Source organism: Cynocephalus volans, chromosome 13 (assembly GCF_027409185.1).
Source record: "Cynocephalus volans isolate mCynVol1 chromosome 13, mCynVol1.pri, whole genome shotgun sequence".
Lineage (NCBI taxonomy): Eukaryota > Metazoa > Chordata > Mammalia > Dermoptera > Cynocephalidae > Cynocephalus > Cynocephalus volans.
In genome coordinates this window covers 28,437,997-28,458,639 of record NC_084472.1, presented here as the reverse complement: position 1 = coordinate 28,458,639, position 20,643 = coordinate 28,437,997, and the positions used below count along the sequence as shown (strand labels likewise).

Genomic DNA, 20,643 nt, shown 5'->3' with positions numbered 1-20,643 from the left:
GATGTTGAAATCTGAACTGTCCTCCCACTGCCCACCCCCTCGTCCCCCCACCTTGATAATGCTGTGTACGCTCTATGCCATACTTTCAAGAAACCATTCGTGTTTCTGTGCATGGAGTTTTAATCACTTCGTTTTTGGCACAAAGGTTAAAAACTAAATCTCTTATAATCAAGGCACTTTTTTTTTCCTAATGAGAACCACAGCTTGAGCAGCTGCTCATATTATTGTCTCTCCTCTGTGGTCCCACTGGTGTGTGGGAGTTTACTGTTGGCCTGTGGAAAAGGGAGCAAAGAAGCAGCCAAGAATGGGTCATGTTTCAATAGGGTAATAATGGCGGAATGTTAAAATCCTTGAGTGTTTTCCTCACCCTCCCCATGCTTTGGCTTTCTTTTACCTTTTTAAATACTTCCATAAGGCGTGGAAAAAGAAGTATGTATCATAAGAACCATAGTATTGAAAATTCCTAGACGTCAACCTTGATTCCGCACAGCATACCTTCATTTTTTGCCCATAGTTCTAAAATAGCAACATAGCTTTTAAAGTCTGTCTGTTGTACGTGTTCATATTTTGTCTTTATGCATTGGTGTGGTCTGTCTTTCCGTTGTCTGAGTTGAAATTGTGTTTATCTGTGTAAATGTCTTTTTCTTGTGTCGATTTCTATGTCCCATTTTCTTTTTTTTTAGTCTGTTTCCATATCTCCCTCTCTCCCCATTTTCTCTTCCCTGTTGCCTGTTTTCTATTCACCTTTGTTTTCTCCCTTCACTTTCTTATGCTATGACTTAAAATTCTACAAATAAAAATTAAAGCTTTATATTTGCTGCTCTTAATTTTTTGTGTAGATAAATAGACCATTTTATATTTCTCCAAAAGGATACTGCCTCAAATAAAATTGCCTTTTACATATTGAAACTTTGATTATTATTTTTTTTTTTTTAATGCAGGCTTCTTTTTTTGGGGTGGTAAGGTTTAGTGTTTTTTGTTTTTTTGTTTTTTTGCATCTGTCAGGTATGGGGATCTGAACCCTTGACCTTGGGGCTTTTGATTTTTAATAGAAGCAGCTGCTTCATCCTGGCTACTCATTACACCACCAGACATTATAAAAGGGCACCTGGATACTGATTGCACAGAATGGGGTGAATTTCCAGTGATACTATGGACCTTCTATGCTTTAGTTTCCCTAATTTACACCGAAACGAAGATCTGCTTTATCACTGAATCAATTGCTAGGGTCATTTGGGGATTAAACGAAACAATCTGAATAGCTCTTCAGACTCTATCAAGGAAGAATTTCTTGCATGTACAAATAGTAAATGACTCTTCTTCCTACCAACTTATTTGATATTTTTCAATAATAGACAAAGCATAGCCAGCTCCTCATGCTGTTGATCTTATTCTAAAGAGGTGTTGGTGGTTTTTGGAAGCATCATAGTAAAGGTGGATTTGGGATCAGAACACAAGTTACAATCCTGGATTTGTTATCAACTTGCTCTGACCAAAGCCAAATTCCTTAATATCTGTGGGCTTCAGTTTCCTTGTTGGTAAAATCTCTAATACTCCCCACCCATCTTCATGGGTTGTTGAATGAAGTAATGTGTGTGTGGAAGCAGGTTAACTATAAGAAATCATCCTGAGATGACTGTAGTCCAAAGGGTCAGTTTCTTTCTTTTCTATTTTGTCTTTGCACATCTGATAGAGTCTCTGTTTTAGGCTGGTCATCTGGTATGTGATTTTCTCTTCTAATTCTTTGTCAGTGCTGGCATTGAACACATTCTAGCTTTCAAAGTCAGGCAGGATCTACCATCCTTTACTGCCATCCTTTTAAGTTGAATACATTTGGGAGGCCAGTAGAAGTAGAAGGAACTCAGATACTTCTAGGCAGGGTGCTTTCAACAGTATAGATCTTAACTGAACTTGCTCATAAGGCTGCGAAAAGAGGCTTCACCCACTTCAAGTCCATGGTTTCAAATTGTTCCTGGAGCCCACACTTCCCACCTAAATTTCTTGCACAACATTCACCCTCTCACATGTAGTGTCTACTATATCAGTGATGTTATAAGCCCTTGGTCAAACCACACCCATGTCCCATTCTCTCAGAAATGCAGAGCAGTCCTTGGGCTCAGTGAGATTTTTTTATTTGAGCCAACTGTTAAAAACTATTAACCATTGGACACATTTACATAAAAATCCAGATTTCCTGCCTCTGGGAATCAACAGGTGCTGGAGCTATGAGGTCAACATCTTCACTTTTTTAATCAGTTTTACCAATTTACAAGACTTTTCTGGTCCCATAAGTATTTGAGTGTGAGGCTCCAAAAAAATATTTATTTCTCTTGCTCTGAATGTCCACTCTTCAAAGAAAGTATTTATTAAATTTCTTGTGTGGACTCAACTCTGCTATCAGAGAAGCAGAGAATGATTCTTGCTTTCGGGGCACCATAGCCTACCTAAGAAAACAATACAAAAGCAGGTAAAGTAAGTAGGAAATAAGTAAACATTAAACTCTGGTAATAAATATAAACGAAGATCAGTGCGGGCTGAAGTTGTCAGAGAAAGCTTCATGGATGATGTTGGACTTAAGCTGATGCTTAGATTCATTCCCTCATTCAGCTGCCATTTATTAAGCACCTACTATGTGTCTTGCACTCTGTTGGGCACTGGGAATAAAAAAGTGACTGGTGCATCCCCACTTTTTTTAGAGAACTTACTGTTTAGTTTACAAAGATAGACATGTAAACAAGTAAAGACAATAAAATATTATATGTGCTTGGATAAAAATCTATAGACAAGATAATGAGATCACTAAAGAGAGTGTGGTCAATTATGTATACCTGGGATAAGAAGATTTTTTTTAATAGAGTAGGCGATAAGTAAATCAATTTTGGAAGATAAATAGATTAGCCAAACCTGGGAATAGAAAAGAGGTATTCCAGATAGTGAGCTCAGTATGAGAAGAGCCATAGTTCACTTTGGATGGATCTAGATGGGTTTTAGCATGATGACCATCGTGGAGGGCCTGTGTATACATCTTGCATGTGCCCTCTCCCCCAAGTCTACTTTCTACTACCTGCACTCTGCTCCACCCCAGAGGCTAACCTATAGCGCTAAATCAGCAGCTTCTTGTGCCTTTTGATTGTTGAGTTAGGTTCAGCCAGTGGATCAATAGCCCCAGCAGGAGAAAGGCAGGAGAGAGTGAGGTCAAGATCTTTGTTCTCTGTTGACTTCCTCCCTTGAAAGATCACCTGGGCCAGCTGCATCTTCCCTTCTTAAAGCACCTATATTAACTTTCTCCTTCCAGTAAATCCTCCCTCCCCTCATCCCCTTAGGCCAATGGTGGTGACATGTCCTCTGATACTATCCCCAGGTTGGCACTGTGGTCCCTCTACAGCCCACCCACACCATTACTAATAGTCTCATTGTAAATAAATCCTGTGCAAATTCTAAGTTGGAATATGATTAGATTTTAATTTTAAGCAGTGGTATAAAGGAGTGGAGGTCTAGAGGCAAGGAAGTGAACTAAGAAAACTAGTCAGAGTGAGAGATGATGTGGTTGAGAATGTACAGTAGTGGTGGGGATAGAAAGGAACTGAGTGATACATGAAAGGGAATAGAGTTGAAGCTGATACCAGTTGGAAGTGAGGGATCAGGGGAAAGAAAGAATCAAAGATGACCACCCAGGTTTCTGACTTGGGTGGCTGCTTGATTCAAGAAGTAAAATGATGAATTTCATTTTGCATATGTCACTTTTGAGATGTCTGTGGGAGAGGTATTGGAGATGTGCACCAGGTATTGAGTAGACCAATGTGGAATCCAGAAGAGATCTGGCTACAGAGGAGGTTGGTGTGTTGTCAGCTTGTAGATAGTCCTAGCAGCCTAGATGAGAGAGTGAGAAAAGAAGTAAAATAACAGAGGAAGACAGTTGTGCACAGAACTTAAAATGTCACTGATAGGATCCATAGCTTTGCACAGACCAAGAAGAGAGCAGGAGCAAAAGCAAAAGTGAGAGAATGAGTATTGATTGCACTATGCTGGGGAAATGTTTGCATAAACAGTGGAGCCAGATCGTGGAAGGACTTAAAAGCCAAGGCAGAAGAGCCTGTGCTTGGTGGTTAGAGATTAAAGAGCTATTATATGTTTGTTCGTTTATTCACTTACTTTACAAGTGTGTATGGAACACTTAGATTCTTGAGCGAGATGAATTTGTTTTAGGTTGTATTTCAAGGTAAATAATGTGATGATGGAAGGGCAGAGATGGAAATTTGAAGCAGTAATACCGTTATTGAGAGAGGAAGATCAAAACCAGAATAGTAGCAATGAGTAGCTGATGACAAATCAAGGAAAGAAAGGGCAAGACTTAGGGCAAAAAGGACAAGAGAAAAAAGATGAAGATGACTGAGATTTCCATCATAGCATGTTAGCAACCGTGTTCAAATGTAAGACCTCTTTGGTTTCATCATGTTTATGATAAATTTGCCCCAGAAAATTTCTGCTTATTCTAAAGAAGCAACTGACCTGTTTGTTAGATGCAATGAAAATTGCATGGCGTGAAATAATTTGGCTGGTTAGAACTTATATCCCAGAATGATTGAGTTTTGAATCCAAGTAGGTCTAGTTAAGTTCAAGGACAGAGCGCATGTTTTTATTTTTAAACTATGTTTAAGATTAGCAAAAATTTTAAAGATTGATAAGAAAATCAACAGAAAATTCAAAAATTTGAAATAAAAATTACTTGTAAAAATAATTGTATTCCCCTGTATAATAAGAAAAATGCAATTAAAATCCCAATGAGATGCTGTTTTCACCATCAGATTGGCAATGATAATGAAAAGTTTGGCAACAAACTATTAGGAAAGGGATGAGGAAATGTGTTGTTTGTGGTGGCAGTACAAGGGACACAAATTTACATTTAGTTTGGCAGTACGTGTCAAGAGTAAAAATGCACTTACCCTTCGGCTCAGCAATTCCTCATTTAGGAATTTTTCCATCGGTGCACTTAAAATACGTATGCAAAACAACTGTACAAGAAGAAAACAAGCAACCCAATTAAAAAATGGGCAAAAGAGCTAAGTAGGCATTTCTCTAAGGAAGATATACAAATGGCCAACAGACATATGAAAAAATGCTCAACATCACTCAGCATCCGGGAAATGCAAATCAAAACCACGTTGAGATACCATCTCACCCCAGTTAGGATGGCTAAAATCCAAAAGACTCTGAACGATAAATGCTGGCGAGGCTGCGGAGAAAAAGGAACTCTCATACATTGTTGGTGGGACTGCAAAATGGTGCAGCCTCTATGGAAAATGGTATGGCGGTTCCTCAAACAATTACAGATAGATCTACCATACGACCCAGCTATCCCACTGTTGGGAATATACCCAGAGGAATGGAAATCATCAAGTCGAAGGTATACCTGTTTCCCAATGTTCATCGCAGCCCTCTTTACAATAGCCAAGAGTTGGAACCAGCCCAAATGCCCATCATCAGATGAGTGGATACGGAAAATGTGGTACATCTACACAATGGAATACTACTCAGCTATAAAAACAAATGAAATACTGCCATTTGCAACAACATGGATGGACCTTGAGAGAATTATATTAAGTGAAACAAGTCAGGCACAGAAAGAGAAATACCACATGTTCTCACTTATTGGTGGGAGCTAAAAATTAATATATAAATTCACACACACACACACACACACACACACAGACACATACACACACACACACAAACCGGGGGGGGGGGAGAAGATATAACAACCACAATTATTTGAAGTTGATACAACAAGCAAACAGAAAGGACATTGTTGGGGGGGAGGGGGGGAGGGAGAAGGGAGGGAGGTTTTGGTGATGGGGAGCAATAATCAGCCACAATGTATATCGACAAAATAAAATTAAAAAAAAAAAAAAAATACGTATGCAAAATCTTCAGTACAAACATGCTAACTTCCCTATCGCTGTGGCTGCAAAAGATTGGAATAAATGTGAATGTCCGTCAATAGGGGACTGGTTAAATTAGTTATGGTATAGGCATGGGGTGGGATACTATATAGTCCTTAAAAAGAATGAGACAGGTTTTTATGAAGTGGTGAAATAGGTGTGCCACATGCTGCCATTTGTTTTGAAAAGAGTGACATTGTATTTGCAAACGATATCAGACATTACCTCCGGACAGATGTATTATTCATTCACTGTTGATGAAGGGTTTAGGTAAATGAGTTTTCATACCTTATTGTGAAAGTAAGCATTCACATAAACTTTTTTAAAAAGCAATGCAGGCTGGCCAGTTAGCTCACTTGGTTAGAGCTTGATGCAGTTAACAGCAAGGTCAAGGGTTTGGATCCCTGTGCTGGTCAGTGCCAAAAATAAAAAATAAAAAGCAAAACAGCATATTGGTTGGTGCTGTTTAAAATAAAGCACATATCTTTTACCTTGCAATTCTACTTTTCCCTTTCAATCTTACAGAAACTCCAGCATGCATGCATACATAAGATAAAAATACATGAGTATTTTTGAAGTTAGGTCTTGATTATAAGTGCAGATTCCTTTGTAGGTTTGTTTACTTGTTGAAAAATGGCAACTGTTTGTTGTTTCTGTCACTTGAGAATTCCTCATTCCTTCACATTTGGAAATGGCCCAGTAGTCTTAAGGTCCAGTTATTCGAGCCATTTTTAATGTGCTTCATTTGCACAACTGACTTGAAACCATGTGACTTAGTGTTGGCGCTTGTTTCTGAAAGAGGTAAGAGAAGAAAATTTCATTTATTCATTCACTATTTAGTAATCACCTGCTTTATGCCATGTGTTGTACGATGCTGGGGGTACCACACTGAATAACACAGACGTGGTCCCTCCCCTTCATGGCATTTTTAATATCCCAGGGTTCCCTTTTCTTAACTCTTTTGCTCACTTTAGCCATTCTTAGGTTGCCTTGGGGTTCTGGTGCCATTTTTGCTGCTCTTGCTTTCTTTTCTATTTTCTCATGTGGGGCTGGTTTCTGCAACTTTTGTCCACTCCCAACAGTAAGGGAGATGTCAGTGGAGTGTTGTTGTTCACTTGAGTTATGGGCCCACGGATGGTTACTGGGGGCCTCCGCTCTCATTCTGTTTCTTTTATTTACACACTTAAAGTAGACCATGTGCTGAAGAGATGGTGAACAGTAAAACCAAGCTGTAAAGAGGATTTAGCACAGGCCGTGCTCGTGGCCAGCAGTAATGGGGACAAGTGAAGCACAAATCACAGCGTGCCCCGTGTCACTGGTGGCACAGAGTGGATTCCCTACTGACCCTTGCCTGTAGCTTCCCAGCCAGTAGCAAACCTGACAGACCTGAACTCAACCACCTTCAGTGCTCGCTGTTACTTCTGCACATCTCAGCATTGTTGCTCTCTCTTCTCACTTACCAAATTTGCCTCTTATTTTTCATTTCCAACCAGTGATCTTTCCCTCTGAGTACAGCAGAGCGTGTTGTAGGACAGCCCCTTAAGCATCGTACAGGTGCTTGAAACTTAGTGCTGAAGGGAGGATTTGAGGCCTCTTAGCTATGCTAAATGCATTACCCATTGTGAGGTAAATCACTGATTATCTTGAGGGACATGCAAAAAAATGATATTTTCTAGATGACATGTATGTCTTGTCAACATATTAATTATGAAATAGTTCTAGACATACAAGAATACTTCAGAAAGTTCATTGAGAGATTTGTATTATCTTTTAATTCTATCTTTCCACAAACTTTTTGAAGTACCCTCTTACATCATAAAATACAGCATCAGTCTTTGCTTTTTAAATATTGCCTTAAATTTCTTCCAACTGTAAGCAGTGAATATGTCACTGGTATTGAATTAGTTCTCGGGAGTTTTAGGGGCCTGCAGACGGAATGGCTCTCACAGTGCAGATGTTTCATGAAATCATCAAAGCTGTGTGAGGACAATGCAGCTTCCTTTCTCTCCAAGAACAGAGTTTGACAGTAACATCTCAGAACAGATGTTTCAACAATCTCCAAATGTTTTTATTTGGTGGCACAAAGACTCTGTTATTCATGAAATGGTTCGTTAAAAAATTAGTTCCTCTGTGTGGGGCTTGTGAGAAATTGTGTTATATATATTGATTTCACTTTGGCAGGGGACTGGCTCTTAATTCTTTACATTGTCTCCAAGGTTTGACTCTGACAAGTTCAGATTTCCAGGCCACATCAGTCACAGAGAATGTAGTAATTAATATGGTAGCTCAGCATCTTTCTCAGAGTACTTAGAGTTGACTAAATCTGAGAATGTCACATTCTTTTATTGAAAAACAGAAGCTAAGTAAAAGTTCATAGAAATTTGGTCTTGTAAAAACACAGAGAGAAAATGTGGGCATTCGTGTTTGCTGGCTAATTGCATTATTCTCCTAATGCAAGTCCACTTCTATAGCTTATACTTGTTGATTTTAGACTCCCGTTTAAAGAGAAAACTGCCATTCTAAGATAAACATGGGCAGCTTAGGATGTGGTTTTGGGTACCCTACAGGAGACCTTGGTGTGACTTAATAAAAGTCATACTGAGTGTGGAATAAAAGGACTAGTCATTTTCCCTTCTGATGTCTTGTCTTGCCATTACCCTGATCTATACTTTCCACTCCTTCCAAAAGGACAGAGGTCAGCAAGCTGTGGCCTGAGGGCCAAATCTGACCTGCTGCCTGTTTTTGTAAATAAAATTTGCTTGGAACACAGCTGCTCTCATTTTTTTGCGTATTGTCTGTGGCTGCGTTGGCACTATACCACTAGGGTCGAGTAGTTGAGGTAGAGACCATTTAGCCCACGAAACCTAGAATATTTACAGAACAAGTTTGCCAACCCCTGCAATAGGAAATCGCATATATTCTGTGACCCAGTGTTTAAAACATTATGTTAAGATATTTGATACATTTTATCTCTTTAGATTTTAAAGGCATGTGTGGGGTATAAGTAATGTAAAGTATTTGGTGTTAGATAATTTAACATATCACAGGAGAGTGTTTAAAATATAATAATATACTTACACAGATAAACATGTAAACTAAAATCTTTCTGGACAATCTGAAAAAACTGAAAAAGAGGTGAGAGAATATTGGATATTCACTAAACAGTTAAAAGAATGAATGAAACTAATCTATTTTTCTGATGTGCAGTATGTTCAAATGTTAAAAGTTATATCATTTGGTCATATTTAGCTGTTGCTTTATTTTTTTTCTTATTCCTTCATCTGTGTATGTTAATCATTCTCAGTATACTTTATTGTAAGAGCTCCCATGTGTATGTGATTCTGAAGTCTTCCTATCCAATGAGATGACAAACACAGGCGACTGTGCAGCTTAATACTGACAGCATGGCCACGCTAAATATGATTATTTATTTGCTTCATTTGCCAAAATATATTTGAGGCTGATAATATTATAAGATCACAGACACAATAGAAAAATAATTAAAGAATGCTTAAACAACAGGAACCCAAGTAGGGAGAGAAGGGTCTAGACGTAATTATATCGAGAAACCGAGGCTCTGTTATTTGAACCACAATATCAGCAATCATGACAAACTGGGCCAAAAAGAAAATATGAGTTCTAAAGCCCTTATTCCATGAGAAGAAACATTCTGCTTTGTCAGGAGATACACCTTTTCCCCTAAGAGGACTCTATCACATAATCTTTATTTAAGGATTGAATGGTACCTGCAGTTGCAGTTTTTAAGGGAAAGCAGAGATATTGTAGACCTGCACTGCCCAATACAGCAACCACTGGCACTCAAAATTTGGCCAGTGTGAACTGAGGTGATCCACAAATGTAAAACGTACACCACATTTGAAAGACTTAAGGAAGATAAGAATATAAAATATCTCATTAATGACATTTATATTGAATTTAGATGTCCTGGTTTAAACAAAATATATTATTAAAATTAATCTCACCTTTTTAAAAACTTTTTCTTAATATGGCTACTAGAAAATATGTAATTGTGTATGTGGCTTGCTTTATATTTCTGTTAGCACTAGTCTGTAGGGTAATGTCTCATTTGATATATTAAGATGCAGTGATATATCCTTGGCTTATGAATGTATTTCTGAAGGGACAGAAGGAAATTTAGTATAGGCAGGTAGCTTTTAAGTAGTCTCTTAACTCGGAGATTGAGCATCTGCAGACCACTTAATGAGTGTTTGGCATACATACAGATCCCTTCAATTTAGGAAAATTCTTCTAAAATATCGATCAGAAATTTAAAATAAACTATTTTATATTCTTAAAAAGATTATATCATTTGCAGATTTTTATGAACCTGTACCTGGCTTAGTGATAGATGGTTTGAATTGTGTTCAGGCTCCAAATCTACTATTTCTTTTCTTATTCTTACAACAAATTAGAAAATATATCACAATCACAGATAATTGGAAATGTTGGCAAATATCTGGTGTCTCTGTGAGATGGTCCTGGATGTCTCAGCCAAACAGACCTATAAATTTTAACTCCCACTGATGACTGCTTTTGCCTCTTGGGACATCACATCTTAATGCTGAAAGCCTGTCTGTTTCATCTTGGATCATCATTTCAAGTGCATATCTACTCTATTCTTTGGTTGGACTGGTCCCTGAAAAGTATTTCTCGAGGATATTTACAGGATTCAGGTGATTTTTAAGTAGGCCAACAATACACCATTGCTTTCTTTATTTGATGAGTGAAGACATTCATCTAATATTGAGAAACAGTGAAACCTTGTACATAGTAATGTAGTTCACCTTTTATTATAATTTTGAAAACCTGTAGTTACTAAAGTATTGTTTCATTGTTTGCCCGTCCCAGGACTGAAGTAATTTTCTTTTATTCAATAAACATTTATTAAATACCTATTACATGTGAGGCATCGTGCTCCTCCGAGTTTAGAAGTGTTACATTTGGTGCTGAGACTTACAAGTGGGAATATCCAGCAAACTCTTAGATATATGTCTCTAGAAGGTAGAAGGAATTTAGACTATATCAAATATACTTATTATAAATTTATACAATCATTTGTTTGCACAAGAAAAATCAAATGCTTCTCTGATCTTCAAAGAAATGCAGAGTAATACAGGAAATAGTTGCTATTTAATACCCATTGAATTATCTAATTTAAAAAACACTCAGTGCCGGCAAGATTGTGATCCAACTAAGATGCGCATAGGCCACTTGTAGAAATATAATTATATAATTTGGTCCAGATATTTTGGAAAGCAGTTAAATCCATTATGAAAACATTGTAAGTGTAGTGGTTTGGGGAAATGCTCAGCCAAATAGTAAAGAGCAGAGTGCAAATCTGTATATTCACCATAATTATTAAGAATGTGTACATGGACTAGATAAGAATAGAACCAAATGAAAAGGTTAATTTGTTATGGTGACAGAATTTGTTTAAATAAGTATTATTTTGAAATTGGCATAATCTTTTTGATTTTTTAAAAAATTCTGGGGTTTTTTGTGGAAAATGTATAAAATATATTTCTATTGTATTTTCAAAGGCATTATTCATACCCCTACATATTTTTGCAAGGCATATGAGTTGTTACATCATGTCTTGCCCTTATTACCTACCCCTTAACTCCTGAACCCCATCGTGGTCAATCACCAGCAAAATCCTATTTCCATAAACTCTTCTCTGAAATTACTTTTGTCTTGTTAAACCCAAATTTGGATATGCTCAGAGAAGGTTGCTTCCCCTGAAGCCCTCTCAGAAGGCAGCTCTATTCTTTGCCTCAAAGTTGAGAGGTGGAGGGGTCTCTTTTTCATCACCACCTTTACCATTCCACTTGGCTCTTCCCTAGAAACTCTTAGCTTTAAACCTCTTGTCATCAGACTGTATCGCGCACTGTCCCACCTTTTAACTGTTACCTACCAAGCCCGAGATTCCGCCCTCATTACTCCGTAGTTCTAGCTGCTGGCTCACTGTTATCCTCTCCAGCAAATTCTCCTCTCCTTGTCCTTGGAGATTTCAGTGCACCTGCATATGATCCTTCTAATACCCCTGGCTTCTCAGTTCCTTTGGCTTCTCACTGCTTCAACCCCCCTCTCACTTCTCATGCTCACATGGCCATTTCACCCCTCCTGAATCCAAATTTCTGCCTACTTTGTGCCAGTCCCTGCATGTCTGACCTTGGCTGGAGAAAAACACTGCCATACATACTCAGGTTTTACTTTTAATTCATGACCATGAACCTAACATGGGAACTTAATGCTACCCAGCAGTCCTATTATGTTATTCACTCACACTGGACTTTTTTACAGTCTTCTCTTCTTTCCTTAATCCTCCAACACCTCCTCTGTTAATGGATGCCTTCCATGCGACTCTGGCTAGAAAAATGGAGCAGTAATAGGGAGCTTCACCAGCTCCTCCGCTTCCTCCCTTGCAACTGTAGAAGAGCTGCCTGTGCTCCTATCTGAAGGCAGCCTGTCCACTTGGTGTCAGATGTGTCTCCCGCCCCCCCAGCCTACTCAACAATGATTGAGTAATTCCTCCCATCATCAGCTTGTCCCCTTCTGTTACTCATTCCCATCAGCATCTAAGCATGTTATTACTTCTCCCGTCATATTAAGGAAAACAAAAACAGAAATCCCTAGATTCCAATTCCACTTCCTCCCTGTAGCCACCACTCCCTGACTCTTCCTCCCTTTATAGCAACACTCCCAAAACATCATCTGGTGTCTGTTCTTGTTATTTCCAGTTTCTCCCTTCTTGGTCTTTCTTGAATCCGGTTCAGTCAGGCTTTTGGCCCAGCCATTCTTATCAGAATCTCCAGTGAAACACAGATTGCTAAATCTCACCATTCTCTGGCCTCATTTCAGTGTCCTGTCGCAGCACTTCATTTCCCTCTCCTTCCTCCATGAAGCACCCTAAGCATTGGGCTCCTGGGATGCCACCCCTCTTGGTTTTCCTCTTACTCCCCTGGCCAGTCCTTCTCAGTCTTCCAGGACTCAAATCTTAGACCTCTTTTTTGTCTACGCTCAGGCCCACGGCATCATCATTAAAGTGCTGTGGCTTTAAGTAATATCCATGTGCTAATGACTCCCAGATGATTTGTTATTTCCAGCCAGGCTTCTCTCCTGACCTCCACATGTATATGTCCCTCTATGAGCTTTTTGGATATCTCCATTTGCATGCCCAGTAGACGTCTCAGGCTAACCTGTCTAGACTGAACTCCTGATCCTCCCTCTACTTCTCCAAACCTGCCCCGGCTTGCTTAATGGCAGCTCTGTTCCTTCAGTTGCTCAGGCCAGATTCCTGACACTTTCTCACCATTTCCAAACTCCTGACACCTCATTCCTGAATTACTGCACAAGCTCCTAACTGGTGTCTCTGCCTCTATGTTTTGCACCTTTACAGTCTTCTCAACACGGCAGCCAGAGTGGTCCTTCTGTAGCATTGGTTAGATCACCTCTCCTCCACTCGAACCCCCATTCCACTCAGATGAGGAGCTACAGTCCTTTAAAAGCCACATACAGTCTGTCCACCTGGTACCTCTCTGACTTTCTTTCTCTTCCTTCTTACCCTCACCTGACTCCAGCCACACTGGCAGCATGCCAGGCAGGCGCCCACCCACCTGAGGCTCTTTGCACAGGCTATTGCCTATGTTTAGAATTCTGAGAACTCCACCCCCAGCTACTAAGCATGTCCCTCCCTCACCTATATCAAAGGTCACCTTCTTAACAATACCTGCTCTGGCCACACTGCCCTCTCCATTCCTCTCACCCTGGCCTATTTTTAATAGCATTTCTCACCTTCTGACATAATGCCACTAATTTATTGTATTTATTATCCATCTCCCACTACAAAGTGAGCTTTGGGAGGATAGAGATTTTTGTCTGTTATGTTCATTGATGAATCTCCAGCATCTAGAATAATGCTTCTGCCTAGTAGGCACTAAAAATGTGTTGAGAGCGTTAATGAAAATGTCCCTATTTCTGCCTGATGCCCACAGACACATGCTGAGAGATCTGCTCACAATGGCTTTTAATTCCTCAAGTTTCTCAAGTGTTGTACTGTAAACAGGATTCAGAAAATAACTACTAAGAAAACTGTGTCCTTGACATGATTCCATATGGTCATTTATTCTAAACTGAAAACAACTCCTCCTCAATGTAGCAGCAGTATCATAAATATTGAAAATGTATAAGCAACAAAATGGAGCCTTGACATTTTTAGGAATACGTTCAGAATTCTTCACAAATCCCCCAAATTGTGAATACCACTATAGTATATTCTGGTCACATGAGTTTCATACACAGCAATAAAAAGAAAAGGAGGCCACATGGAGCTTCAGATGCCAAGTGGCTGGCAGGGCTCAAGCATTGGAAGGAGGCCCCCCACACACACCCCCAGCCCAGCCTCTCTGCCCAGCTTCACACTTGAGCCTCAGCAACGTAACACACAATAGCAGCTCAGGAACCCTCGACGTCACCCACATGTTGTTGAAACCAAGAATATCTATTCTGGAAAAGCCAGGGCTCCACTATAATATTTTCTTCTATTTGCAAAATTTTTAAATATTAGCTTTAACAAATTAGTTTTCCCAGGCTATGAAGCCTTGGTTTTAGAATGTACACATTGAGCATTCCTCATCCAAAAATCCAAAATGCTCCAAAATATGAAATTTTCAGCACCAGCATGACTCTCAAAGGAAATACTCATTGGCACATTTAGGATTTCAGATTCTTGGGTTAGGGATGCTCAAGTGTACGTTTATGAAAATATTCCAAAATCTGAAAAAATCAAAATCTGAAATACTTCTGCTCCCAAGCATTTCAGATAAGGATGCTCAACCTGTATTATTTACGGGTATTACTACAACTAAATGACAAGGTAACTTACTGTTAATAACAAAATGATCAAACACTGATAACAGAGTAAGTTTTCACTTTGAGAACAAATGACAAGTAAGCATCTATTCAGTTTGATTGCATGTTTGTTTTCATTTTTCAGCTGTGTTTTAAAAATATATATATTCTAATTTAACAAAACCTTCTGCCATGATAACTTTTTTTCAAAATAATGATGAACAGGAATCTTTGACAAAGAAGGATTGGAGTAAGGAAAGAGGATGCTGTCGCCATGGTGACAGCTGTCCAGCGTAAACATCTCACATCTCTTCTGTTTATCATGTGTTTTAGGGCAGTTCAAGCTGCTGGAACAGGACCGCGATATAAAGGAGCCAGTGCAATATTTCAACAGTGTGGAGGAGGTGGCTAAAGCCTTTCCTGAGCGCGTGTACGTCATGGAGGAAATAACATTCAACGTGAAGGTAGCTCTTGAAGAACCCAAATATTTATCCTCTCTAAAATAATTTACCTTTCAAGTCTGTGTGTACACAGTCAGTGTACGTCTGCGCCTCCCAGGAAAGTTCCATCTTCCAAATGGGTCAGCCAGTGGTCAAAACTGCATATATTGTAGCTGACCTGACTCCCTGACCATGTGCTATATTTATTATTATTAGAACTTAAAACTGATATCTGAGTTCAAAGATACAAAACTTAATGCAGATAAAAAGATTTTTTAAAAATATGAACTTTATTCTCTAATATGTAACAGTTGTTTGGCCAGATCTTCTGTGATGCTTCACTTTTAGGAGCAGAAGGCATATGATGCAACTAATACCACTTACTTAAAAAACAAAAGAAAGAAAAGGCTTCCAGAGCATGCCCTGAGATCAGATATATTCATTCCATTCTTTGTGGATTATCAGTTTCAGTATACATGGAGAAAACTGGTGTATAGAATGCTTCCCAGAGATAAACTAAATAGTGTCTGCTGCACTTCATTTGTTTTGTATTCTTAAAGGGCCAATGCTGTCTCTTCTACGTGGGGAGTGAGCTGTTTTTACTAGACTTGCTTTTGAAGAGGGGACCAGAGAAGTAAGCCACCAACTAGGTCCAGTCTTACTTCCTGCAGGTCCACTGCATTTTCTTCAGCAACACCCACAATTAGACTGAAACATTTTAGAAAGTGTTCACATCAAAAGGATTCTCTGTTTAATCTCATTTCAGCAGGAAGTCCAGCTAAGTCACATTCTGTGAACATTTCAGGATAGGAGGCAAAATTCCTGTTTCTTAGAAATCCACTCTATGTGAAAAACAGGCTGCATGGTATCCTGACCCAAGAATGCAGCAGTGTCTTTGCGGATGAGTCAGTCCATCCACACTGTTCAGGAAAGGGGGGAAACGGCCAAGACAACCTCCTTATTGGAGAAAAGGTTCTGCCCATTTTATTGGCAAAACTAAGTCATTCTTTCTTCCAGTTCTAAAATACAGCTACTCTGGTCTACTTTCTTTAGTTTTATTATTAAGATGAGTGCAATTTTATATTTTGTAAAACATTTGCTAAGTAAATTATGCTTATATGAAAAAAATTTGTAACTTTTAACTTTCAGTGGCCCAGTATATGAATTGTCAAGACAACTTTTATTCATTTACATTGAAAATTTGTGAGAACATGTTCTTCATTTTTAAATTTACCAAAATTCTCTGGACAAAGTTAATCAAATCCTATTTCATTGGTGTCTTGATATGATTTAACTCTCTCCCTAAAACTGAGAATTATTTAAATGAAAAAAGTTGTTTAGAAAGGGAAGTTAATACTTTCAGACTCTCTTCTAAAAACATTTTATTTGCTAATAAATGATGAGAAATCAAGCATAAAATTTTTATGATTTTTTAAGATTTCCTTTAGTATTAATATTTAGTTTTCCATCTTTCATCACATATTGTTCATGTACAATTTTTCAAAAGATAACTCAGCAGATTTTGGGGGGTAATTTTGTATTAAAGCAGCAATATTTAAAGGATAATATGAAACTCATGCATTTTGATAGTTCTTTTTTTTTTTTTTTTTTACAGAATTCCGTGATTGATTGTATTCATTAAAATATGTGTAATAGAGTTGTCATTTAAGAGTTCAAAGGCACAGATAAATGTATAAAATGTGAGCTTACAGCATCCATAGAGCTAATTGGTTTTGGGTTTAGTTTCATGCTGTGCAAACATAAATATTTAATATATTTAATATTTCTAGTCTATTACTTACAGGGTTTTAAGATGTCATCACCTCCAGCCTGCACGAATCATTAAAATATTATTCAGTTCTATTCAAAGAAGGATTCTTATAGGAACCTCAGGAAATTTATGTAAGGGCACATAAAAGTTTGCATTCACCCAAGTAAATAAACTAAGGAGAGTTAGGGAAAAGTTGTCTGGATACGACCTGGACCAAAAATAAATGTTGAAAATCATGTTCTTTTATAATTAAAAGTAGACTTGATTATAGTGTCTATGTGAGAACTGGGACAGGCAGAATGTTAGGAAATGGAATGTTTGATTATTATTTCCCCTGGAGAGGGAGAGAAAAATGAAAAACAGTGCTGTTTACTCATAAATATAGCTATTATCCAGGAAGCAGTTTTTTAAAGATAGATTTCAAACCTTCTTAGAAAATTTCACCCTCTACTGTCTACTTCAAATACAGCATAAACTAGACCAACAGGATGAGCCATTGAGGAAACCAGTTGCAATTAAGAATTGACAGCTAAGTGGAATCATGATAGTCAAAGGATGTAATTATTATTTGAAATAAATATATGTGTGTACATTCATGTATATTTTTACAAGTCGATATTTAAATGAATCATAAGAAAATAGAGTAGAGCAAAAAGTATTGAAAAAATGGGAACTCCAGTTATGTTTTTTCCCCAAACTATACCAAAATTTTAAATAAATTTTAACTAAATTTAATGGATGATATTAGTACTATTCACACATTTGTTTAAAAATGAAGCATTCCTCTTAACTTGAAATTAAATAAAGAAAATTTGTCTTTAAAAGATGCCTCAATGTGTTTAAAATTATCTGCCTGATTGCCCCATATTGATTAACTGCATGAAATAAATTCACATGCATTAAATGTTTAATTATTTAACCAGAATATGTATTTTGAGCACCTGCTAGATGCCCAGCACTGTTGTAGGCACTGGGTGTAAATAGAGAATGCACAAGTCCCTAACAACATAGAGATTACAGTCTAGTAGGTGAGGCAGACAATAAATGAATAAACAAGTATCAATACTACCTCCAAGTAGAGATATTGAGAAGACAGTTGGTTATACAGACCAGGAGCTTGGGGACAGGTCTCGACTTGGGTTGTACATTTGTAGCTCATCACCTTCTGAAGACATTTGAAGCCATGGGGCTAGTTGAGTTTATGTGCACCAGTGGTTCTCAACCAGGGGCGGTTTTGTCCCTTGGGATGTTTGGCAATGTCTATACACAGTTTGGGTTGTCATGACTGTAAGGCAGAGGACATTACTAGCATCTAATGGATAAAGGCCAGGGATGCTGCTAAACATTCTGCAATGCACATGACAAGCCCCCACAATAAAGAATTACCCACCCCAAAATGTCAGTAGAGCCAAGGTTGAAAAACGTAACCTAGAGACTTGATAAAGGGGGGGCGATCTTAAGACTGAGCCCTGGAATGCCTCAGCATTTAGTAGTTTTGAAGAGGAGGTAAAAGGGGATAGAAGAGCAGTGGAAGGATGACCAGGAGCATGTGACGTCCCAGAAGCCAAGTTTCAAGGAGGAATGAATAACTATGTCAAATGCTACTCAGTAATTGAATTAGACCAGGACTGGGAACTAACCATTAAATTTAGCAAAATGGAGGCCATTGGTAGCCTCGACAGGAAGGACATAGTAATCAGCTCAGAGACCTGGAAAACAAGTAAACCAGGGCAGTGCAGTGGATGGTCCTAAAGTTTTGTCAAGGTAAATTTCAAGTGAGATTACTCAGCATCACCCTTTCTTTCTCCCAGCCATCTCTGGCTGCCTGGATGCAGGTACAGAGAAGACAGGGCTGGGTTTAATGAGAGTTGAGGTTCTATCAGGTGAGAGTAACAGAGGTCGGCAAACGTGGTGACGGAGGATGTCCTAGAGTGGCAGGTAATGCTGAGCCATGGAATCCTCACGGGGTAAGAAGTGTGAAGACAAGAGCATAACCCCAGTGGAAATTGGGTTACTGGTGGGATTAAGGAACTTTTGAAGTGGATAAGTTTGAGAAAGTGAGGTGCAAAACAGGAGGTGGTGGTAGAAACACTTGAAGCTGAACTTGAGACAGTAATATAGGAAATGACAGGAGTAGCTGTGTCTTCAAATCTGAGTATGTCCATTTGAGTAGGCAACTGAGGTGGCAGGAACAGAAAGTGGGAGTCAAGAGGGTCAAGAAAATAAAAGGATATGTGGGCATGATCATCTGTGTACGTCTCTTCCAGTCCCTTTAAAGCTAAAGGCATTCGTTTAGAACAGCAGTTACCTACCTCTTTCACTTTTTTTTCCTTTATCCATCCAATTTTTGGTTTCCATGGCAAGAATTTTGCTTTTCTGCCTGTTTGCTTTTAACTATAATAGGCTTTTTTTTTTCTTAATTATCTCTTTCAGTGTTTTCATCAGCTATGTCTGTTCTCATATTTACTTTCAAAGTCAGAAGATGTCTTATTTCCGAGTTGGTCATGTCAACTAAAGGCTCATTCCTCTACCTCTTCATAATAAAAACAGCCACACTAACAATTCTCAAGCCATGTATCTTTCTTTAAGCAAGCCACCCTGATCTAAAGAGTGAATCAGTCAGACTATGTAGTGGCTCAGGCCCTGGATTCAGAGCTGAGTTTACACCCCAGCTCCAGGCACTGGCTGTGCCCACGGGCAGGTCACATACCTCTTTGAGCCCACAGTGTCTTTTTAACCTGCAAAATGGGGGTGATACTACCCACCTCCTAGATTTGTTATGAGAATTAAGTGAAGTGAAGCCCTCAAGTCCTTAGCAAGTGTCTAGTACAAGGGTTTGCAAACTACAGCCTATGAGCAGACCATCTACTTTTGTAAATAAAGTTTTACTGGAACAAAGCCATGTCTATTTGTTTACATCTTGTCTTGGCTGCTTTCGTGCCAACAGCACAGTTGAGTAGCTGTAACAGATTGTAAGGCCCACAGAACCTAAAATTATTACTCTCTGGTCTTGTAAGAGAAAGTTTCCCAATCCCTGATTCAGGACATAAAATCATACTATATTAAGTTTCACATTTAAAAAAATTTTCCCACCGCAGGTTACTTCACTTAACCTATTTAATACTCTACACCCATGGTCTTAATATTAAGAACTCAGTACATACTAGCTGTTTTATGTTATTTCAGAATGTCCCTTCACTTAACATACTTTGGGGAGACTATTATATACATAATGAATTATTTTAAATATCTTCCAGCCTTTCAAACCCAGCCTGGTAATGATGAGAAGTATTCCCACATGTGCATTTTTCTGCCATCAAAATAATAACTAACAAATTAAGTTTTAACTTAAATTCTATCTTTACTGTGTCAGCTGTATAAAGAGAAGGAAGAAATGGCAGCCTTCGATTGGGCATTGGGTCCAAGGCATCCTGTCTTCACTGCTATAGCCCAAAAGCTTTCTACATTAAAATTACTGCTCTCAAGTCTGAGGGAGCCCAAATACACTAGTCTGGATGCTATAATGTTGCTATTTTAGTCCTACTAGTAAGGTCCATGCTTTCTGCTATTTCAGCAGAGATTTCCCCAGAGGCAACAATAACAAGTTTGCATTGTCTCAGCT

At 38.5% G+C, this 20,643-nt stretch overlaps 1 protein-coding gene across 3 annotated transcripts in view; it reads left to right on the top strand.

The window, feature by feature from the left end:
* The window catches only part of GAREM1 (GRB2 associated regulator of MAPK1 subtype 1), a 190,799-nt gene that overhangs the window by 135,449 nt on the left and 34,707 nt on the right, over positions 1-20,643 (top strand). For all 3 annotated transcript variants that reach the window (XM_063076981.1, XM_063076980.1, XM_063076982.1), the window contains one exon: positions 15,144-15,274. In XM_063076981.1, the coding sequence (XP_062933051.1) occupies positions 15,144-15,274 (131 nt within the window). The remainder of the gene's footprint in view (positions 1-15,143; positions 15,275-20,643) is intronic.